The sequence below is a fragment of the Parasteatoda tepidariorum genome, chromosome 7 (genome assembly GCF_043381705.1).
Source record: "Parasteatoda tepidariorum isolate YZ-2023 chromosome 7, CAS_Ptep_4.0, whole genome shotgun sequence".
NCBI lineage: Eukaryota > Metazoa > Arthropoda > Arachnida > Araneae > Theridiidae > Parasteatoda > Parasteatoda tepidariorum.
In genome coordinates, this window is record NC_092210.1 from 7,136,374 (window position 1) to 7,162,001 (window position 25,628).

General features: G+C 28.6%; 1 protein-coding gene across 1 annotated transcript; it reads left to right on the plus strand.

Annotated features, from left to right (window-relative positions):
• Window positions 1–1,436: 1,436 nt before the first annotated feature.
• On the plus strand, window positions 1,437–19,313 carry LOC107455590 (decapping protein 2; the record flags this gene model as incomplete). Its single annotated transcript, XM_043053335.2, has 9 exons — window positions 1,437–1,605; window positions 4,336–4,463; window positions 4,544–4,642; window positions 6,797–6,949; window positions 9,319–9,425; window positions 12,647–12,767; window positions 16,710–16,862; window positions 19,005–19,044; window positions 19,135–19,313. Coding segments are annotated over 9 exons (1,134 nt in total), but the record flags the coding sequence as incomplete, so codon positions are not given.
• Between the last annotated feature and the right edge of the window lie 6,315 nt (window positions 19,314–25,628).

Below are 25,628 nucleotides of genomic sequence, written 5' to 3' on the forward strand. Positions count from 1 at the left end.
TTCTAAAAAGACAATAATTTCTTTCTATAGGCTTTACACATTCTATTAAAAAACACTGTCAATTTATTTTTTTTACTTTACTAAAAGTAGCAAAGCACTCATATTAATTACTAATTTTTATTAATAAATTAACATATATATATTGAGTTAATGAGCTAATTAGCTTAGTAATTTATTTAAAACGCATGCATATATTAATAAAATAATAAATGTATGTTTTTAAGTGTCTGTAGTTATAATTTAATGATAGTGGAAGTAACTGCAAACTTTCAAAGACTAAGTGCAACAAGGGGGTGTGGTGGCTATTTTTCCTTTCTCATATAAATCTATGTATTGACAGCAATGACAAACTAAATAAAAAGAGTTGAAAATAACAAAAGTTAAAAAAATCCATTGTAGAGTTTGGGGAAAAAATAAAGAAGGGTTGGGGAAAGAAAGGGCAGAAAGTGTATGGAGTCTATTACATCAGGACACTAATTTACTTCAGGGGCAACAGGGTGGATTATTTTGACTAAAAGGGCAGCATGGTGCTGCGCCCTGTTTACCCTGCCTAGAATGAGCTCTGTATTATAGTTAGTCCAATATAGTTCACGCAAGAGCGCAGTGATTGTGTGTTTTCTCTTAATGTATTGTGTATAATATATACAGGGAAAACACAGGGAATTTCTTTTTCATATTTATCAGCAATGAATAACTGCAGAGTAGGACTGGGCTATAAATCGATATATCGCAACATATCGATTTAACGCCTGTATCGACAGGCCGATACAGCGACTTTCGTTCCAGGAGATGCATCAGAAATCTGATTTAAGCCGTCGAGTAAAGAAGACAAACGATCTAGCGATACAAGGCATGCAGGCCGATGCAGCGACTTTCGTTCCAGGCGATGCATCAGAAATCTGATTTACGCCGTCGAGTAAAGAAGACGAACGATATAGGGATACAAGACACGCAAGGAATTCTATCAGTCTTATCGTCTTTCCCAACTCGCGCTGGGAAAGACGATATACGTATCGTTATATTGAAATGGCCTTGATTAATGAGCAGTAGAATCAGAATCAATTTTAAAATATATTGATAAATTTCAATTTTATTTATTTTTTTATTATTTATTTTTAAACTAAGAAATCTTTCGTTATTTGCGCGATCATTTTTAGAAAATATAACATTAATATCTTTCTTAAGCAAAACATATACATCAAATTCTTAAATTGATTTAAATCAATCTGAGTATGAAATTTTGATAGTAATCCGACTTTCTGCGCCTTACAAGTAAATGAATTTCAAAAATACTATGTCGCGATACATCGCTATGTAAAACTGACGATGCATCACGATATAAAATTTCTTATATCGCCCAGTCCTACTGCAGAGTAAAAACAAAGCAGTTGCTAAAAGAATTGCATATTACTGTAAAAAGCTTATTCTAAAGTTGAACTGTCTGTCTGTACAGCCGTTTCATCATCAACGTCCCTGAAGAGGAGAGAGTTGATCTGATTCGACTGTGTTTCCAGATAGAACTTGCACATTGGTTTTACCTGGATTTTTATTGTGAAGAGAACCCAAAGCTTCCAAAGTGTACTGTCAAAGAATTCATTAATATCAGTATCCTTTTCAAATAACCAACTACTATTGTTCATTTTCTTCATTTGATTGCCAACTATCCTGTGTTAAGTAAAATCTTAAGCAAGAGCAAAGTTTTTACTGAAGTATCAACGGACTAGTCATATTTAACCTCTTGCTACATGTGGATATTTAATGTTAATAAATTGGGAATTGCAAAGTAATTAGTGTAGTAGAAATAATCTATCTGAAAGCATGAAAATAATTTTTAGTCGAATATATAAAGTAGAATATATAAAATATGTTCATTAGGATATGGAAGTAGAATGCATAAAATATGCTTATTAGGTTAGCATATTTTGTTGAACGTTAAAGCTGAATTTGTTAACCGGTTTAGGGAAACCAAAGTAGTAAGCTGAGTTAGAAAACCGCCTATTTAGTTTTTATTAACTATGGAATCGAAAAATATTGAAAGTCAAGTTTAATCTTAAAAAAAATAAATTCTTTCTTTCTTTTTCTTTCCCCCCACCCCCCCTTTACTTTTTTTCCCTTTCGAAATTTTTAAGTAATACAATTAAAAAAAAATAACATTGATCATTAGAGTTTATTTACAGCAACCGTATAGCAAACAGGTGGTAGTTCCTCTCTCTCTCAAATTTCTTAGATCTCTATTGGCAAATCTCAGAAATAAAAATCTCATTGAATTAATTATGAAATGACCAGAAAAACATATTTTTCAAAAAATATTTCTATAATTAATTTCTTTGTTAAAATACCATTTTCATGTTTTTATACAATTTACCATTTTCATGTTTGTCTTTTTACAATTAAGATGATGCAACATTAAAAATTTATTGATAAAATTATGGTAGAAATTTAAAAATTATCCAATGAATTAAAAAATATATGTATATATATTTTTACACCATCATTCAATCATTCATTTTAAAAAGATGTATCCAAAAAATAGCAAATGCTAAGTTTTCTTGCTTTCAGATATTGAGAAAATATAGCGTAAATTTTACTGACTATCACTAAAAGCCATTTTGTGATTTCTGAGTTTAATTAACCGTTTAAGGAATGCTATCCTAATTTTTTATTAAGTTTTTTCCTTCCTTTTCTTTTGATTGCTGTGTTTAATGTATGTGCACCAAAATATTTGTGAATCAGTTGAATTGGGGATTTATATATGCGGGATATCTGCGCACCTGGAAAGTGATGAAAAATCATGGAATGTCATGACAAAATTTGTCATGATTTTAACAATTTTTTTTTTAAACAGTCATAATTAGTCGTGGATTTAGGTCGCTAAGAAATCTAATTTTTAAAATGGAATTTACCCCCCCCCCCCGAATGTCATGGTGTTCCAAATANACACAGTCATATTTTATTAAAATATAAAATGTTTTATTATGTTCCTTCAAAAAATGAAAGAAAAAACATTTCTAGAGCAAATTATCTTTTAAACTTCTGTGATTTCAGAATTTTCGTTATTATTTTCTATTTTTATTTTATCAATTTAAAATTCTAGCTGAAGCAAGCCAGTCAGTATTTCTTTTATTCCGAAATGAGAACAGAAAAATCAGGAGTATTTCTTATCTTTCCAATGGAACAAGAAAAGTATCTGTAGAATATAATTCTACAGAAAAAAAAGGGAAAAAATTATTCGCTTTTGTATTTTTTTCAGCTATTTTATTGCTTAAACTCTTTCTTTACTCTGTTTTTTAAATTAAAATTCTATTAATGTGAAGATGCAGAGTATAGCAGTTTTGGTTATACCTAACATTTTAATTAATGTCATCATAATGCTTTTTTAAATTTATTGTTGTGTTATTGTCAGAGAAAATAGTAACTTCATTAAGTCATTAAAAATTCTTGGAATTAGTCATGGAAAGTCATGAATTTGAAAATCTAAAATGTAGCAGATACCCTGCATATGGAACATGCATTTGAGCATTTTTTTTTTTATGTAGCGAGATTTTTATTTACTTTGTATATAACATTGCTTTTGAAGGCTAATTATAGTGCGGCTATCAGGAGAACTCCAGACACCCGTCTCGCGTTGTGGCAGGTACTATGGTTACGAGGAAAGGTCACTTCGAATAGGGGTGAATAGTCTTATCTTAATCTTAGCGTAGGTCCTCGTGAGTAAACGAATTGACACCTTCTTTCCTCCATTTCACCCCCCTTAGAAATGTGCTCTCACTTATTACCATAGCAGCAGACAGTCCCAGACTTTCAGTCTGGAGGAGTTCTCCTCAAAGACCCACTATACAGGGCTCCCACGGGTCAGGGAAAACCTGGAATTGTCAGGGAATTTTATTTTACTTCTTAAAAGCAGGGAATAGTCAGGAAAAATTTCAATTTTTAAATAAAAACCTGGAAAACTCCTACATTATACCTGGAAAAGAACAAGTCTCAGAATTGTCTGTAACAGTAATCAGTTATTGAAATTAGAGTTAAATAATTCTGACATCTATTACAATTATTTGTTGTAAAAATGTCACATTTTAGTGAAATTTCCATGCTTCTATTCTCATTCGATGATATTTCTTTTCTCGCAAAATCTAGTATTCGACATTACAAATAAAAAATCAAAGTTGTCTGATGAAAAATTGCATGGTGGAGATGAAACATAGTTCAGATTTTCATTAAAATTTTCCTGATATACATGGAAAAAATCAGGGAATTTTTTTTCCTTCTGAAATTGAGAAGGAACCCTTTATTTAGCTAAAACAAACAAAATATTTGGTATTCTTTGACTATTAAAAGTATTCAGGCATATTCCTTTTCTTCAAAAATATTGCCAAGATATAGATGCTGTCATTGCTGACTGGAGGGAATATAAATCTGCTGTACCAACATATGGAGCAATATTATTAGATCAAAACTTGGATAATGTTAGTATTTCTTCTCTTGAAATCATTTGTGTTTATTATTTATTGAATTTGTATTTATTGAATTATTTTTTTTAATTCAGGTTTTGCTGGTTCAAAGCTATTACTCTAAAGCCAGCTGGGGATTTCCCAAAGGCAAAGTAAATGAAGATGAGAAGCCCTATCATTGTGCTATACGGGAGGTAAAGTTTCTTTATTTTATTGTTATCAATGAAAGTTTAATAACAAAGCATTTATCAATTTAATTCAAATGTTGTTGCTTTTTTTAAATGTACTTTTAAACGATTGAATAAACTTGAATAGAAATTATCAAAAAACCATTGTAAAAACATGCCAGCAAATCTGTAACAAAAGAATAGCAACAAACATCAATTAGTAAGGTCCTTATACAGTGTTGACACTCCACAGGGAAAACCCAGAAAATACAGGGAATCTTAAAATCACCTAAAATAACAGGGAAAACGCAGGCAGTTAGGATTTTTTCTTTACAATTTGGGAAAACACAGGGAATTTTGTTTCATATTTTCGACTTTTAAAAAATGATGATCACTCAATACATAATCCATGGGATATTTAAGGATGATATTCCAACTATACTAAACTATTTAGTTTATTATAGCATTATTTGTTTTAAGCTNGTGTCCTTAGGCAATACATAAAAAAAAAAAAAAAAAACAGAAAAAGTTAAAACTGGCATTTGATCGAATTCAAACGGAAAAAAAAAATACTGAAATAGCCTAAAGATCTAACTTAATCAGCATATTTTAGGTTATAGATTAGGTTTTTTAAAATAAATATATTCTCTTGTAAAAAGTGGATATTTTTTTTCTGCAAATAGTGATTGGTTATCATGCAAACACCAATAACTTGAGCAGTTTATTACCAGGAAAACTTGAAAAGTCAACCGAAGTCTATTTTTCTTCGTTAAAATGAAGTTTTTAGATACTCAACTCTCGAAGTCATAATGTCTCTAAATATGCTTGACGTCCACCAACTCTGTTTAGTATTTATAGTTAGTTTAAAGTAGTAATCGAAGGAGTTAAGAATTACAGAGCACTATGGGACAGCAACTTTTAAACTGGCTATGTCTGATGTGCATTGAAAAATGTTTTAATAACGGAAGTAGTATATGGGGGGGGGGCTAGAGGACACTTAGCCCTTTCCATATACTACTATTGATTTCCTATTTTTATATTAAAAAAAATTAAAANACGAAATTATTCATACCTTTTGAATTTTTTTATTTGTTATACCCTTGTGTTTTTTTTTTTTTAATTTAATTAGTTTCTTGGGTGTGAAAATTATTTTGTTATTTGAGGATTGCAACTGATTAGCATCTAAATTTTTTTTTAAAAATTATGCATAATTTTAAAATGATTTATTTGCATAGAGTTTTTGGGGAATAAAAATGTTTTTGAGTTTGTTTAAATTATTGCATACCTTAAGAATGCTTTATTTTACGTATGTGAAGATTTTTAGTTCGATTTTAAACAGTATGGCATGTTATAGGCTCCCAAATCATTTCTCTGCCAATGGGCCCTACTTGTTATTAAGAAGGCCCTGAAATTACCCACTACAGATATAGGATCTTGATTCGTCATATTGATAACTCAATGCCTTAACCACGGGCCATGGGTTTCAAGTTTTTTCTGAGATATTTAAAAAAATATCTAAATACTATATTTTTTATTCATTTGTTTAAAAATTTGCTGTAAATTATTATGCGCTATCCATTTCGATACCAATTTTAAAAAAAATTCTTATCTTTTTCTCTTTCTTTTTGTTTGCTATCTTGTTCCTGATAGAATGTGAACAATACAGTAACAGGGTGCGTGGCATTTTTAGGAAGTGCTTGAAAGTGCTTATTTTTGATTTACCTTTTTTAAAAGCCCAGGTGCTTTTTTTTTGTTCGGGGCTTGTTAAAAGTGCTTAATTTTCTATCGTTTAAAAAGATTTTTTTTCTTTGCCGTATTGATTGTTGTTCTAAATTACAAAAAAATTCAATTGTGATTTTCAAAATTTTCTCTGCAATGTTTATCAGAAACTAGTTATTTTATCAGGGTTATGTAAAGTTTTTGAAAATGTTTCTAAATTTTATTGATTTTATCTTAATAAATTAAGAATTTTAAACGATAGAAATTTTTTTTATTTATTACTGCACAGATCCTAATTATGATTTTTTTTTGCAAAGTGATTAAAAATATTTTTTTAATGCGTGAAAAGTACTTAAAAGGTGTTTATTTTTTGTTGAAAAACCTGGCTGTGCACCCAGAATAATCTTTTGTTTAAAATAAAACTTCTAATTTTCAATCCTAAATGTATGACTTTGGTTTTAGGTTTTTGAAGAGACTGGGTTCGATATTACTGATTACATTAAAAACGAAGAATTTTTAGAGCATTACTTTAATGAACAGCTGATAAGACTTTATATAATTACTGGAATTCCTCTTGATGCCAAGTTCCACCCCAGGACAAGGAAAGAAATTAAAGTAATGGAAAAAAAATTATTATTTTTTTAAAATTCCAATTGTATTTATCTAAACAAAGTGAATAACAGGAAAGGTGTTGAAAAACTTATGCATCTATTATGGCGAAATTAGGTGCGGTTGTAATTGTATGGTATAATTGAAGATTATGATGATCATAATAAAAATTTTATTCAATAAAAGCTGTAGAGCTCGAAATACAAAATTAAAGAATATTTTATACAGAAGACTTTTTAAGTGAAATAATAAATTTTGCATATTTATATCAATAAGGACAGGCCATTGGAGATAAATCCTCCATGACCAGTCTAATCAAAAGCCAAATTAAAAAGTGATTAAATTGTTCTCAACAGACAGCTAGGAGCATGGGAAGAGATTCATGGATAGCGACTTATCGAAAGATAAAATAGCCCAAAACAAAGCCAACCCCCATAATCAATATTAAATTTAAAAATAGCTTTTTTGTGGCAAGAGAAATAAAGCGTTAAAAAATAGATTTTGATGTTTGTTTTAGTCACGACATTTAATTAATGAGTTTTACATTTGTTTTGAAATAAAAAGTTAGTCGCTCTATTGATAGTTATGAAGATAATAAAATTTTTATATTACATAGCTGCCAACTCTACTGGTTTGATAAAAATTCTCCTGGTTTTTGTATATTTTTAAAAATTCCCTAAATAGAATTAGTTTTTTTTAAAAAAAAGAAAATCTCTATCCAAATAGAATTTATTGCTTGCTTGAATATTTAATTAAGTATTGCTAATACAGTACAGAACCCGTTATCCGGAAATCAAAAAACCGGAATGAAATTCGATAAATTTTCCCGCCATTTAAAAAAAAAAGAATTTTTTTTCCTCATAATATTTTAAGACTTTTCTTTCTTTTTTGAAAGATGTTTACCTTACCATCATTTTGGAAATAATCATTAGTGTATTACTCCATCGTTTTTTCTTCTTTTTAAGATTATTTCCAAAAAAAAATTTTTTTTAGTTGGGTTTAACAATAAAAAAAAACGGCTTTTTGTAGCGATTCAGAAAACCGGAAAAATCAGTTATCCGGAATAGCGATGGTCCCGATCGTTCCGGATAATCGGTTCCCTACTGTACATAATGAAGCGAGCCTCATTGTTAGTAATCAGTTTAAAGCTTTTTTTATCTAAAATTTTCAGTTCATTTTTATTTAGAACTCCTTTTATAATGAATTAAAAAAAATTAACTAACTTTTTTTTTTAAATTACTTTTTTATTACTATTAAAAATGAGTTAACATAATTAAAAACATTTCTAGTTCATTTAATATCAATCATAAACGAAAAATATTGCAGACCATTTATTTAGTTATTAGAGTGATAAAGTTTTTTGTATTCTGATGACAATAAAAATCCTTAAAATTCCCTATATGTAAAATATTTTGCATATTATGCAACACTTATCGTGAGATTTATATTATTTTGTAAAATCTACTGGAATTTTTCTGACTCATGTATGATATTATGATATTAGCTTTTATTAAATGTTATAAAAATTAAATATTTGGATTAATTTAATTAAAATTTGATTGAGAATGCTTAAAAAAATTAATTTGAAAAAATTAAAGACATTTTAAGAGCAATGAAATATGTAATGCCTATTGTAGCATCACAGCATCAAACATGACAAAATTTGAATCCCAAAAATGTCAAATCATTTAGAAAATATAAAAATTTCAGCATTGATACATTGAAGAAATATGCATTTTTTTAAAAGATAGAGATTTTTGTAAAATTAAAAATAAGCATTGTTTTCTCTTTAAATTAATTTAGAATATTTGTACAATTTTTTTTATTCAAAATATTTTTTCCCTTAAACTTTTTAACAAATTAGGCTTTATATGATTATTGAACTCCCATAAACAAAGAAAGTAATTAAAGTAATGAAAAAATTAAATTCTATTTATGTACACAAAGTAAATAACAGAAAAGGTGCTTTAAAAACTATGTCGATTACGATAAAATTTGATTATCAAACATGTGATATCAATAAGAAAATGTTAGAAACGTTTAATCAGAATTATGAAAACTTTTGTAAAAATATGCTAAATTGCAAAAAAAAAAAGAAATTGAGATTATAGTTTGTAAAACTTTATTTTTGCTCTATAATTCTTAAACTTTTTCACCCATTAGAGCTTGGTTACCATTTTAAAGGTCAACTCTAAAATTGCATAGTAAGGTCTTATAAAAAATTTTTTTTAATGTATAAGCTCATAAAAATTATTTCATCTCTTTTAAAATTTCTAGAATGGCTTACATATAAATTAAAAAAAAAATCATTTCTTTGTTTATTTTTTATTTTGCGGTGGCCATAAATAATTCTGGACAATTTTGTTAATATTTAGGCATGTGAATGGTTCCCTGTCAATCATCTGCCCACTGGAAAAAGAGATGAAGCATCCAAGACAAAATTGGGTCCTAATAACTTCTTCATGGTTATCCCATTTGTTAAGTAAGTCTTTCGAAGTGAGCTGTACCTATTAATAGCAGGGTTGACAAACATCAGGATTTTTTTAATTTTATTTAAATAAGATTTTTAAATTTTTTTTTTATTTTTACATTTACTTGTCAAAGCATCTGATAAAATATATTAATGTATAACAATATTATAGATAAAATAATAAATTTTTTCTTACAAAAATTGTTAAAATTATTGTTTTATTGATACAAACTAATTACTGAATAAATAAAATCTTAATTCTTTTTGTTATAGCTTAACATTCTAATGAGTTTTGAGGACAGAGGCAATTTGTCAATTAGATATCCAATCCAATGAAGAGTAAATTAGTTTAAATTAAAAATCATTTATGCTTAGTTGAACTAGTCATTCTTCTTAATTGATACACACTACTAAATTTTAAAAGTATTTTTTTGATATGTTAACTATTTGTTTAATTATTTTTGTTTAAGCTTAACATTCTAATGAGTTTTAAGGAACCAGAGAGGCAATTTGTCAATTAGATATCCAATCCAATGAAGAGTAAATTAGTTTAAATAAAAAATAATTTACTCTTACTTACAGTTACTCTTAGTAGAGTTAGTCTTTCTTCATTATTGATATACACTAACTACATGTTTACTAAGTTTTAAAAGTATTCTTTGATATGTTTACTAGCAAATAATTTTACATAGAAAGAATAATAAATTTAATAGAAAGCTAAAAATTCTGTGCCACACTTTTCCACTTTGTCTCCTTTTTTATACTTTTCTATTTTTTGAAACATAATAATTTAAAAGCTCTTTCGCAATTTCTTAATAAAAAAAACCCTCATTATCAAGGATATTGAAATTTAAAAAAGAAACATTACAACAAATGAATGTATTTATTAATTATATCACATAAAAAATGTTTTAGACTTAATTAATTATTCAAAAAAATTAAGTCTAAATTAATTGTTGACAAAGAATAGAAAGTTATTCCTTTTATCAAAAACACCAATTTGAGTTTTCGACAAGTTAAATGTAATATATTATATATATGCACGAAATTTTGCATTCTGAAAAAGTACAGAAAAGTTATAACATATTTTTACAGGGATGAGATTTTTGCGCTTTTTAGTGGATTTCTGCCTTTTTCATTTTTATCTCTTGAATTTCAGCTTTTTATCAAAAATTCAGATTTTCTAAAAATTTCACATTTTTTAATAAATATTCCGCTTTTTCAGAAAATTCATCGATTTTCAAAGAGAAACAGAAAATTCAAACTACATAGTTACCAATCCTTCCACATTTTTACTTATTTTAGCTATTTTCTCCCCTTTTACATGCAGCAAATGAGATTTTCCGCATTTTTACCCGCCCGCCAGATAGCTCCGATTTTCGTAGTTCAAACGACGCTGCTTCTGACAAGCCTTTTAGAGGTCCCAAGCCTGGAATCTGCTAATATCCCGATTCTTATTCACACGATTTTAATATTTATTTATTATTTTCCTAACGGCAGGCACTGAACTTTAACGTTTTTCACCGAGGAAGATGCCAGAAATGTTACTCATTTAACGTTATCCAGTGGGCACCTGTGAACCTAAGTCACGGAGGCGAGCGACATTACCCACGCCACACTGCCACATACCTNCCCCAAAATAATTTAAAAAGTAATATTACTGATACATTTGCTATAAATCACATAACAGTATTTATTAAAAGAAATGAAATATTTATGTATATACTCAGTAGTTTTAATTTGCTAAACCAGGTAGTTTTTCAAGTAATAAGTCTCTTATGTGAACTGAGGAAAAATATAATTTCCAGCTTTATTTTTTCAATTGGTAATTTTTATTTTCACTAAATGTTAAGTATCAATGTAATAATTTATATAATAATAGATTAGTACACAATTGTATGTCAACACATTATTTATTATCTTAAACTGTCTGGAATTTATTATTAAAGGGTTGCGCTTGCGTAAAATTTACTAGTGTAGAAATTCAGCTTTTTTACCTTTTGGCTAATCTCATCCCTGTTTTTAGCAAACATATTGTAATTTATTGCTTGTCAAGTACTGATATAATTTTACCAATTAAATTAACATATTAATACAGGACAATATATTAACTAATTTTGAAATTGTGAAAATCAATAAAAAGTTTAAACAATCTAAAATTAAAAAGCTTTAAAAAAATTTTTAACTGATAGATTATTTAAAATAAAATTTATTTATTTAAATGAATGATCATTTTTAAAGGAAAAAAATCAATTGAATTAGATATATACATGGTTTAGTATATATATACATATATAAGAGTGGAGTATATATATATACATATATAAGAGTGAAGTATATATATGCATATATAAATCATTGAACCCTGCTGGAAGGAATATTTCCTCTGAGAAGCTGTTAAGGTGAAAAGCTTTAAAACATGAACAAGGAGAGGGATTTGGAAGGATTTGCCCCTTTTTAGTATAAAAAAAAGCGTATTAAAATTTCCTCTCTTCTTTCTTGCTTTATTTTGCATTACTTTAATTTTTACTATTTAAATCAATATTCAATGTTATCAATGATGTCAAAAATTTTGGCTGCTTTTCATTTTATCTTTTAGTTTTTTCTTTTCATTTCTTATTGCTATTTTAACACAGAGCCGGATTAAGCGTACGCGGAGCCTTAGGCCATTCAAAATTTTGGGGCCCTTGGATTAAATTTTTTCCCTTGTATATTTTTTATCTATTTAAATATAAAAGTATTTATATATCTTTTCATTTATGAAAGCATATTTAAAATTAAAATAAATAATAATAAATTAAATTTTAATAAGTAATAAATAAATATGATAACATTATATAAAAAAAATTATCGTATTTTATTAATAAATATTTGAAATTGATTTTTTTTTTAGAAAATCATTATTTTTCATAATTTTTTAAAATTTATTTTCCAAAAATTTATTTTCCAAAATTTTTTTTCCAGAATTTTTTTTTAAGAGGGCCCCCAATAGTTGGGGGCCCCAGGCCGTGGCGTAGTCTGGCCTAATGGATAATCCGACACTGTTTTAACATTACATTTATGTATGACAACAATCTTATTATTAACAACAATCTTACTATAGTAATAATTCAACCTGCTATAGTGAATTATCATTACAATGAACCTTTTTCTTGTATTTTGCTACTATTATTTATTAAAATGCGTTTAAACAAATCAAACTTTGATATAGAAAATTTTTCCTCTCTATTTAGACAACTACAAAAGTGGATTGCTTCATACAAAGAGAAGGAATCTCTGAGTGATGTTGAAAAAGATAGCAAAATGGATAAACAATTCATAAAGCAACAGCGTTTGTTTTCACAATTAACGAAAGTATGTTGTTCTACCTATAATTTTTTAAACTATTTTAGATTTCCTTTAGTAGCTTTTAAACTTAATTTCATTTTATGTACAGTGCGCAGAATTCATAAGGTATCACCTGTATAGCTTTTGTTCCAATGATCGAATTTTCCCAAACTGAGTGATCAACCCCAAATATGCTAATTAATTAGCTAAGGCCGGGATAGCCTGGTTGTTAGGGCACTGGGCCTGTGTCCAAGAGGTCGTGGGCTCCATCCCTGCCGACCAAAGACTCCCCATGTAGTAAAAATAGTGACTGATGCATGTTAAATCTGTCGAGTCACGAAGTCCTCCATGTTCCCTTAACAAATCATACCTCTGGGGTACCAATACAGGAGTTTCCTTGTCTTCTGGATTGATTCAAAGTTACAAGGCTACGGAGTTGAACATTAGTAGTCGTAAACCCTAAAATTGGGTCGGCTGTTCGACGAGAGATATAAAATAAAATTAATTTGCTAGATGGCTCAGGGAGTAGAGCGTTCACCTTCCAATGAGGTGAATTGGGTTAGATTCTCGATGATAGTTGGTCATTAAGAATTCAGCACCCGAATATCCTCAGTGGTAGGCGATTCAAAGGTTAGAGTCCCCTTGTCGGCAAGCTAACCGTGGGAGTTTATCGTGATTTTCCCTCTCCATGTAACGCAAATGCGGGTTAGTTCCATCAAAAGCTCCACGAATTTAGGCATATTTATCCCAATGCTTGGTTCATTAGTTCTCTTGTCTTCTGTATTGGATTCGAAATTACAAGGCTATGCAGTTGAACATTAGTAGTCGTAAGCCCCAAAAATTGGGTCAACTGTAAATTGATGGTTATAAAATTAATTAGCTGATTTATTTAAGTTAAAAAATCCGACATACTTTCTCTACATAGCTTCTTCTTTCTTTTTTTTCTTCAATGGAATTGATTTCTTGATTGACAGATTTGGGGTAGCCGCAACCTGGATAATATGGTTCCAATGGCGAGAGAAGTTAGGAGAGAGGCTTAAAGTTTGGGTCCTCTAATGTTAATTTCACTCTAAACGTGTTTTGACTTGCCTCAAGCTTTAAGCTTATCGAAAAATTTTAGGCAAATTCACGCGTAAGAAGTAAAATTATTAACTCTTTGATGCTCATGGGACACCAGTGTCCCATATATAAATTTTTTTTTTCTGATGCTCTAATTACAAGCAAAAATATATTTTGGTGCTTTTTAATTATAAGAAACAGTCTAGTATAAAAATCTGCTAGATTTTCAAAATTATATTAGTACCAAGATATAAAATCCAAAAAAAAAGAAAAAAAGAGTAGTTTAATTTTTTTTTCCATTCATATTCTAAACTTTATTAATAACTGAAGAAATTTCAAAGATGAATAACTGTTCCTCTTAATTCTAAGTAAGTGCAAATTTGAAAAATTATTGTTTGTTTAATTATTAGTCAGGATTAGTAATTATTAGTTTATTTAATTATTGTTTATTACTAAATAAATTATTATTGTTGAAAATTATTTATTATTTTCATTCATATTCAAAACTTTATCAATATTTGAAAAATTATTGCTGGGAAGATTTTACCTTTCATGAAGAAAAAGAAATTTCTTAACCATAAATTATTAAAAATATTATATTTTTCACTGTTTTACCTAAATTATTACAAAACAATGGAAAATATGTATAATAAAAATTCTGCATCAAAGAATTTAGAGAGCCAAACGTTTGACGATTCTCATAATGAATATGTTGGGACCATAATTTCCAGAATCTAGCTGCCCTTCAGTGGCGTAATGAGGGGTGGGCAAGGGGGGTCATCATGCCCCGGGCGTTACTCGCAAAGGGNGCGCGAGTTAAGCTCACTACGCCACTGCTGCCCTTCCCCATATTTTTATGATGAAAAATTTTGTGGAAAGAAAGTGTGATTATTCAGAGAAATTACGTTTTTGTAACTTAATTAATAAATAGCAATAATTAAATATCATAGTTTAGTTGACCCTCTTGAAGCATTAAAATTAAAAAATCTAATCTATAATTAAAAAATTTACTTGTAAAGAACATTAGAACATAAGTTATTTTAGGTGATCTTTTTTTTTATTTTACACACTGCACTAAATTATTTACAATATATCTTATCAGAAAATAAAAATGAACAGATATTTAATTTATGTAATTCTGGTGTTTTCAAATGGAATCAAATTACTAAAGGTGATTTTTTTTTTTTTTTTTTGCTAAAATATAAAAAAGCAAAATGAAATGTAAGGAACACAAAACAAAGTGTTGTAAATTTTTTTTACATATTATACTGTAGTTTTCAGATATTATTTATCATTTTGAAAAATTTACTGATTTTTTTTTTCCTCTTTCATTTTGATGGCTATGAATACATGCATTCCAATAGATTTTTTCAATTTTATTGTTTCGTTTTAAAATTAAAAGTTTTCTGAAAGTTTCCATAAGTAATAGAAAAGTCTTGCAAGAATGATCCTACTTTTCTGTCACACTCTGTACAAACTGTATTAATACTAGAGGCATAAATATTTAAAATTATAAACACTGTCCCTAGAATTTTTTTATCTTTAAAAATGACTTGCAATCGAGACATTTTCGATTTGTATAGTCATCCATTAAGCCAACTTCATTTAGGGTTCCATTGTTCAACTTTCCTAAAAAATTGAATTGCTAAACGATTTAAAAACCAACTTGACCAACTTGAAAGGTATAACTCGTAACTACCCCCTGGGTAAACATCTACATGTTTTTTTTTTTCTTTTTAAAAAAACTTGCAATTTTTAAATCTATTTGACACCTTGACGACAGATCAGGATACGGAAACATCCCCTTATATATTTTTTTAAAAATAAAGAGTTTAAGAATATTTTTTGAGTGCTTGAAAAGTGCTTATTTTTTGTTCAAAAATTTGGCTGCGCTAGAGGAATGAGCTTGTAGTTTAGATATAGAACCAGAACTGATTTTTCTAAAGATTGTTAGCAAATGTAAAGACATTTCATTGTTACAAGAATTGACTGTAACTCGCTATCAAAATAAGGTATGGAATTTCCAACCGGAAGGTGAAGACAAAACTAGTTCATAGAACCATATTTTTTGGATTATGGCTACCTCCATATTTTTTATGCTCAAGAATCTAAATTTTTCTAAAAAGAAAATTATGTTTATTCATGAAGAGTAGATTTTTGTGCCTGCATTTGTAACTTTAATTATTGTCTGCCCATATTAACTAGCATAATTAAGGTCAGCCTGAGTCCTTGGAAGATCGAATTTTTTACTGTGCATAAGCTGCAAATATTATTATTTTTCTTCTTCTCTTTTCATAAATCTTTATTATATTTTTTTCTCTACATTTTTAACTTTTTATGTATGTGCTTACCTGCCAAGTCTCCTGGTTTTTAACTAAAACTCCTGTTTTTTACAACATTCTCCTGTTTACCCGTATATTCTCAAATTTCTCTGTATTTGTTGAAGAAATTTGAAGGAAGAAAAAAAAATTGGCGATAAAATATCTGTGAATGGCTAAAATACTTCTCTTATTCCTCAACAGATGGTGCTCTTGCCAGTACTGCAGTGTGTTGAGTATTTATAGTTTAAGTAATTATAAATAATGGTTTAAAAAATCTTCTTTTGATTAAGATTTATTTACATTTCACTTCGCTAAATCTAAGTGTTTTTATTATTTCCAATTTTGACTTGCATGATTATGCACGATGTATCAAAACTTCACTCGTAACCCAAAAAATGTCGCTAATAAAATCTCTGTTATTTTATTTCTCCAATGTTGGCAGGTATGTATTGTGTATGTGTATTGTATATCACCTATGATATTAAAACAACTGTTTCTATATCTTATCAGCATTAGTGTATTGATTTTTAGTAGCCAAATATTTTGCCAGTTAATATAAAATCACACTTTTTTTTCTTCTACGTATTAGAAAGATCTTGCAACATATATTAAAGGTGATGCTTTTTCTGACAAGGGAAATCGTTCGGATTCATCAAATTATTCACCACCTCCTAGAATGCTACGGCAAAAAAACTTAAAACATAGCGAGAAGAAAAAAGTGTCAGGCTCTAATCATCCTATGGTTAGTAAGCAATAAAATTTTAACAAATTTGTATGTTATTTGAATGCTAATGTCGTGTTTTTATGTCATTTTTTAAAATTTTAACAACCCAATTATCAGAATTTTTTTTGAATATCTTTTATGCATTTTCTGTATAAAATTGCTTCTTCAAATTCTTCTCTAATTTGCCATATTTTAAATAAATTTTTTCTTTCCTAATTTTGACAAATTTTTTATTTAATTTCCTTGTATAAGTTATAATTACAAAGAAAAAAAAATTATTGTGACTAACTTTTATATCTTTGGGAACATGCATAACTGATACTTACAAAACTCTCTGGACATACATACTTTGCAAATTAATAAGGAAATACTTGCATAGAAGTTTCACAATGATTGAAATATGCTATAAGCTGTATAGAAAAGACTTTTTTGTTGGCAGGTAATTCTCTGCAAATAGCCTGAAATAATGAAAATGGAGTATTTTTCTAAAGAAAAATGAATAAGTTATTTGTTCAATATATAGCATGGTGCGTAGCGTTTTTAGCAAGTGCTTAAAGGGGCTTATTTTCATTTTTTAAAAGCCCTTAAAGGTGCTTTTTTCATTGGATGTTTTTAAAAAGTGCTTAATTTTCCCTTTTCGAAAACGAGGTTTTAATTCTTTATCATGTCGATTTTCGCCATATGTTATGCAAAAGCATGCTTTTCCCATTGTTCTATTCAACGTTTTTACAATTCATTCAACCATAATCCTTTTTGGCGTACCATCGGTCCATGGCATATGAAAGCACTAATCATTTTACATGTTTTACATTATTTTGTCGTGATCAGGCTTCATTTTCTACCCTTTGAAATCAAGCCGAAAAATCTTTCAATCTTTTTATGGTGGCTGATATAATGAAGAAAAAAAAGTTCTTTTTCAGAAACTAGTTATTTTATCACGATCATGTAAAGTCTTTGAAAATTATTTTGCATTCTTTAATGTATATAGTGCTTAAATTTTTTTTTTGAGTGCTTAAAGGGTGCTTATTTTTTGTTGAAAGATTTAGCTACTCACCCTGACTCTTTAAGAGATCTTTATTACATCATGTTGATTGTATAATTATGTTGTTGGTTGATTATTGTTGTGAAACGTGTTGTTGATTGATTATTATAACATATTTCCAGCAGCAAGCATGATTAGCAATTTGTCCTGAGGAAACCTATTTCTCTTCCAGGACTGTCATGCTGAAATATGCTTAGCATGCTTTTTAACATTTAAAAACTAATTTATTATCTTATTTCATCCTTTTCTCAATCTTTTTATACCATAACCTTTAATTGTGTGCAGAATGAAATATTTTTTTGTCAGAGATTCCTTCTGCGTAACACGTTAGCATAAACTCAAAAACTGAACTAAATGTTTTGATTTTATTAAATTTCGTTATTATTTCTCACACTTTCATGTCCGCCAACTGATAGAATGTGTAAGGATAAGAAAATGGCAATAACTTAAAGCAATTAATAGCCAATACATAAATTCCTTAATTTTCCTTTGATTTTTAGTTCGCTTAAAATGTTCTCAAGATATAGCGAAATATGCAGAAAGTAAAATTAATATGAAGGGATCCAAACTTTGAACCACTCTCCTGACCAAACTATTGGGACCATATTTCCAAGATCGCGACTACCCCCTGTATTTTGTGGGTCAGAATTCCGAAAAACTTGAAGAAGGAGTATGTTTATTCAGAGAAAGTACGTTTTTGTGTCTGATTTCGTAGCTTAAAATATCATCTGCACTTATTAATTAGCATATTTCAGGTCATCCCTTTGATCCATTAAGATTGAGTTTTAAAACGTGAAGATCCAATCATTAGATCAAATATTATTCAGGATCGTCTTGTTTTGGTGTACTGTACATCTGGTTACCATTATTTATTATTATTTTTTTTTACAATTTCCTTCATTATATCACATATTCATTATTATTTTTCTTATTCTGACTACTGCCTAATTTAAGAAAAGTTGAAAGAAGATTGTAGTTGTGGATTATATTCGCCATTGACAATAGTCACATTCTTTTTTTAATAAATAAAGTAAAAAACTACAATTTTGGTATTTTTTTATTATTTGTTTTTTAAAATACTTATAGTATTAATTTTATTAAAATGTATAATTTTGCAGGGGAAAAATGCTGTTTCCAAAAATGAGTTGAAGTTTGAAGGTATATAATCTGTATTGCAACAAACATTTATTGTTATTATTTATTTTCTTACACTTCTTTTTCTCAACTAAACTATTGGCTATTTTTAAGGTTTTAAAGAAAGCAAAGAAGGGCAAGAAAATATTTTTAGGCCATCCATTACATGGAAAAATTTTTACTTGGATTCTGAAGCAATTGTCGCCACTTTTAACATTTCCATGAGGTACATTCATATTAATATCCTTTTTATTCCCAAAAACCTTTTATCAGGGTAGCCAAACCATAGGGAAAAGTATGAAAAATGCAGGGAATTTTAAAATCACCTAAAATAACAGGAAAAATCCAGGAAAATTTGAATTTTTCTCACAAACTAGGAAAATGAAATTTTGTTTCTTATTTTCGTCTTTAAAATAATGGTGACCACTCAAAGTGCAATCTATTTAATATTTAGAGATGATATTTCAGCTATATTAAATTAGTTTATTTTCCACATTATTTGTTTTATATATATTCAGCTGTTCCTTTTTTCGTTAAGTTTTTTCAACAATTATAACTAGTATAGTTAGCCTTAGCCTAATATATCTCAGACAAGAGTGCTGTGATTGTGTGTTTCCTCTTAATATATTGTGTATAATACGTACAGGGAAAGCACAGGGAATTTTTTTCCCCCAGACTTAAGTGGCAACCCTATTTTATAGATCAGGGGTGGCGAACCTTTACACACCAACGTGCCATTTTTTCTAAAAAATTGCTTGATGAGGTCATAGACGTGCCGTCAAATAATTTTGACTTCATGATTATTGGGAAAATAATAATAAATACTATCAACTCAAAACTCTTTATTTACATTGAAAAAAAAAACATTTCGCAATGTCTCAGTTATACGCGTAATTCAACTTAAAGTAACATCAGTGTGACTTCTGTTGTTGCAGATTAGATGACAAATAACTTATATTAGGCTGTAAGATGTTAGTTTAAGCAGGACTGTTAAATTTTTTGCTAGTTATTTATTGTTAGCTTGTTTTTTTATGGTTATTAATTGTTTTTTTAGCATTAATTGTTAATTTTTTATTAATAATTGTTTATTATTTTGTGTGTTTTTTGTGAATTTTAATTTAATTGTTACACATGCTTCATAGTGTAATAACAAATGTGACCGGTGGCGTGCCCGAAATATTGTGCCGGGTGCCATAAATGGCACGCGTGCCATTGTTTCGCCATCCCTGTTATAGATAATACAGTAGAACCTCGATTGTTTGTTTCTGAAGGGATCATTCTTGACAAATGATAGATAGGGGAAAGGGACAAATGCAGGTGAACACAAAATACTAAATAGTGACTTGAAAATGTATCAAAAGTAATAAAGAAGTAATAAAATTGCGTTAAGTATGAGGAATTTATTTTAATAAAAATTGTTATAGATGCCAACGATGCAAAAGTAAAATGAATAAACACATTATTAGTTTGAACACACACTTATAGCAAACTATATTTGTGACTTGATTTTTGACTTTTTCATTTTGTGACTTGATTTGTGACTTTTCACATTTTCATGCATTTCTCCGAAACTGTAACAAATCCTAATTTTCTACTTCATCATTAGCATCAAGAGTTCTAAAACTGAAATATTTAAAAAAAAAATTTTTTTTTAATGTGGGTCAGATTTTTGAACAATATACACCAGAATTTTCTAGTTTCAAAAACAAGTGATTCAGGTATTATTAACATTATAAGAATAAGATTTGTGACAGGCCTATTAAAACAAGACGATCCACACAAGAAAATGAAAGATATTGGATGATGGATCGAGGTTCAACTGTATTCTATAAATTATACTAGTAGTTTTTTAATGTTTTATTTTTTCCATGTATTTACATTGTAAAACTTCTAATGAGTCTTTTGATATTAATTTATAGCTTAAAATATCTATTTCAAAGCCAACCTCTTATTTTTACGCTTTATTATCCAATTTCCTGCAGAAGAATATCTTTTTAAATGTTAGCATTTCTTGGAAATGCTTTTTTTTCCAAGCAGAATACTACTATAATGAGAATCCATAGCTGCCAACTCTACTGGATTTTCCAGTAGACTACTGGATTTTTTCAGTTTCTCCTTATCTACTGGTTAAAATTTTGAGTTTATTTTTTTTAGAATCCCCCTTTTAAATAAAAAAATCTTTTTATTGTCTTTGATGAATTTAATGCCTATTACCATTCAAAATTATGAGGAAGCATAATACGTAACTTTTCCAAGTCCATTTAACGTTAATCATGACTGAAAAATGTAGCAGTTTTTCTTGTTTGATTACTATAAAAATACCTAAAATTCCCCATGTCTAAAATATTTAGTGCATTTTCTAACAATTATCATGAAATTTATTTTATTTCGTAAAATCTACTGGATGTTTTCCTATTGATGTTGGCAGCTATAATTAAAAGATGTGATTTTTTATCTGCAGGGGTCTGTCCAGACAGTTTGTAAAAGGTCCGTTTTTGTAAAATTGTGAAACAATTACTCGTAATTTGTGAATATAAAATAAACATTAAGTCAAATTCTTTCAACCAGGGTCCTGCTTTTGTGAATTTGTGCAAATAGGGTCCTGTTATTGCAAAAAACTTTTTCCAAGGAATTTTTAAATTGCAAAGACATAAAAGATTATGCTCAACACTGTAAAATTATAATTAAAAAAAATTACATTTTAAATAAACAGCAATTGCTGCTACTAAATTAGAGATGCAACATACAAATATTTGGTATTTAGCCTATACTGCTGAATGCAGAATATTCATTTTTCGGACAAATAAAGGACAAAACTTAGTTTGTTTACATCAGTCTTTCTTTCCCCCCTTCCTTGGAAGGGTTTATTCGATTAACAAAACAATAATGAAGATAAACAAATTTGTGAAGGGTCCAATTAAAAGATAAATTATTTTGTGAAGGGTTAAGTTAAAATATTTTGTGAAGAGTCAGTTTTTATGAAAAGATATTTTGTGAAGGGTTCTTTAACTGACCGAAATTTCTTCTAAACAGACCCCTTATCTGACAGTATGGCATAATTAAGAGGTCTCTTAAATTAAACATACATGCACAAGGATAGATTCTCTCTCATCCATTGACAGTTTTCTGTGTTGCAGCCTGATGTAGGTCATTAAATAATAAATGTAAGATGTGAAATTATTTTACTTCTATTTAGGATTTATTTAAGCTGATTGTGTTATAACACTGCATTGCAATAACTATATACTCTTATTATTTTTTCATGGTGTGTAGCGTGTTTAAAAAGTACTTAAAGGTGCTTATTTTCAATTTTTGTTTTTAAAAGCCTTTAAAGATGCTTTTTTCATTAGGTGTTTTTAAAAAAGTGCTTAATGTTCCCTTTTCCAAAATGAGAGCCATTTCTTTTACCATGTCGATTTTCGCCACATATTACGCAAAAGCGTACTTTTCACATTGTTCATTGTTTTCGCAATTCATTCAACCACAATTTATTTCGGTGTACCATCGGTCCATACCGTATGAAAGCGTCAATCATTTTACATGCTTGATAAAATACTTACGAGTCCTGAAGTACTTGCAAGTCCGCATGTGCGTCTACTGAGCTGGGTTCAGTGAGATTATTGCACTCTCATGTGCAACTGCTGCACTTTGCAAGATATTCTCAATTTCAGGCTTCATTTTCCACTCTCTGATATCAAACTCAAAAATCTCTCGATCATTTTATAATGACTAATGTGATCAAGAAAAGAGTGCTTTGTCAGAAACTAGTTAATTTATCATGATCATATAAAGTCTTTGTAAATTATTATGCATTTTGTTGAAGCATATAGTGCTTAAAAATATTTTTTGAGTGCTTAAAAAGTACTTAAAAGCTACTTATTTTTTGTTGAAAAATTTGGCTATGCACCCTGTTTTTTTAATAAGGAATACAAATTGAAAGCACGCAAGATATTCTTAAGTTAGATGTAATTTCATCAGCAATTTTGGTGTGAATCTTTCTACATTTTAAAAAAAAATGGGGCTTGGCAATTATGATATCAACAATAATCATTTAATTCAAAATGTGTAATGCATTCTTAATTGCTTGGTAGGAAAAGTCACCCCATCTGGCGTTTTTGTTTTCCAGACTAACCTTCCTCCCAGATTGTTAGGAACCTACTATTACTACTAGTATTATTGATTACTGGCTGTTGATCTGGCTAGAAAAAGTGCATACTTTTATGATTGAATTCTCTTTATGAACAGTAATCCATTTTGTGGTCATTTTTGATGACCAAAGTGAAATGGTATTACAACTTTACGTTATTGTGTATATGAATACACATTTTACGCTCACTAAAATAAATTAATTTTAAGATTAAATTCAAATAAAAAAAGCAACTTTGCACAAAACAAAATTTATGTTTTAATTTCATTTAGAGTTTAGTAAAATATTCTTTAAGAACCTTTTTGTTTTATTCTATAGTCTGAAACCTCTGAAACTTTTTGAAAAAATTTTTCCNGGTACGTAGCGTTTTTAAAAAGTGCTTAAAGGTTATTATTTTCGTTATTTAAAAGCTCTTAAAGGTGCTTTTAAAAAGTGGTTAATTTTCCCTTCTGACATGAGATTTTTTTATTTTCGTTACCATGACGATTTTCGCCACATATTATGCAAAAGCGTGCTTTTCGCAATGCTCTATTCAACGTTTTTACAAACCATTTTGGCGTACCGTCGGTACATAGCGCCAATTATTTTACATGTTTGATGAAATACTTGCGAGTCCTAATGTGCGTCTACTGAGCTGTGTTCGGCGAGATAATTGCACTCTCGTGTGCAACTCTGCTGCATTTTGTAAGATATTCTCAATTTCAGATTTCATTTTCCACCCTACTTATATCAAACTGAAAAATCTCTCAATCATTTTATAACGGCTAATATGATCAAGAAAAAGAATTGTCAGGAACTAGTTATTTTCTCATGATCATATAAAGTCTTGGAAAATTATTTTGCAATTTGTTAATGTATATAGTGCTTAAAAATATTTTTTGAGAGCTTAAAAATTACTTAGAAGGTGCTTATTTTTTGCTGAAAGATTTGGCTACGCACCCTGACATGTGTTGTAAATTTGTTGCTATATAAGCACAAAATATTCTTTAAAATGACGATACTCACCGAATAAAAAATTTTTTTTTGCCTGTGAACAAGAACCTGATTGGCCAGTTCTCTGTGGGTAAATACTTTAGCCTAATTTGGTTCACATGTGGAAAAAAAATTGCAGATAGTGAGAATGATCCATAAGCTTACTTTACTCCAAGTTATAGGTGTTGAAAGCCTCTTTTTTTAGAAATGCAAGCAAATTCTGCAGAATATTTAAGTTGAAAAAATATTTTTTTCCCATAAGCATTGCTATTTTATTAAGGCTTGAAATTTGTTCATGATTGACAAGTTTTAAATGTTTTACTTAAATTCTTACCAAATCACAAAAACTTAACAATATGAATATAAACCTAGTATAATTGGAATCTTTTTAATACTTTTACTACCAAACCCTGATCTATTATGCCATACTTTTGCCTATGTTTAGATAAATCAACCTACAAAGCATTTAATGATGTTAATCATGTTCCTAATTAAATTCACATATTGAAAGATTCTTACCAGTAAAAATTTAAAAAATGATTTGATATTTTCTAAAATGATTAATCCTAAATTTGTTTTGAAATATCAAGTTTGTAACTAAGCTTTTTTTTTTTTTTTTTTAAAAAAAAGAACTTAATTACTATAAATTCTGGTTCCCAGTGTTCAGCACAAGAAGCTAACAAATTTGGTAGTAATTTTTCTTTCTATTTAACCTTAACAGAATAAATATATTAGGTTTCTTTTTTTTAGTGTTACATATTTAATATATTTTTCTATTTATTTCATATTGTTCTTCACTTTAAGTAATTTCTTTATATTTCATCACCAAAAGAAAGTTACAGGGTGGCCGACCACCTGGAATTATCAGGGAATTTTTTTATACTGGGAAAAACCTGGAAGAATCAGGGAAATTTGGACAGAAACCTGGAAAAATCAGTGATTTTTTAATGAAAAGCTGGAATTTTTTATTTGATTTTTCTTAATTAAAATTATTTTACCAACTGTTATACCCACTTTTAGATGAAAATTTATTGCCAAACAGTTGAAATACCATCAACTTAGCAACACTTCGCTTGCATCAAAATTTGGTTCATTATAACTCTGTTAAACTCCCATGGATAACCATTAAAGAATAGATAACCTTTCCAGGTCACCTCATTCCAATAAGGTGACCTGGCTAGCACTCTATTCCCCGAGTCAAAGATGATAACATTAAAAAAATAATATTTCAAATAAAATACTTTATAATATTGACATTTTTCTTGTATCCATCCTAAACTTTACGAGGGAAAAAAGCACATTGATCTGGAAATTTTAGGACTTTTACCTGGAAAAATCAGGGAAATTTGAAACCTGATTTGAGTGGCCACCCTGAGTTAACTATTAATAAGAGGGATAGATATTAATATTAAATTTCTTTTGAAGAGTTTATCTTTCAATAATGTTTTGTAATTATTTCATTGCCAAATAGTTATCTTATAACAATTGA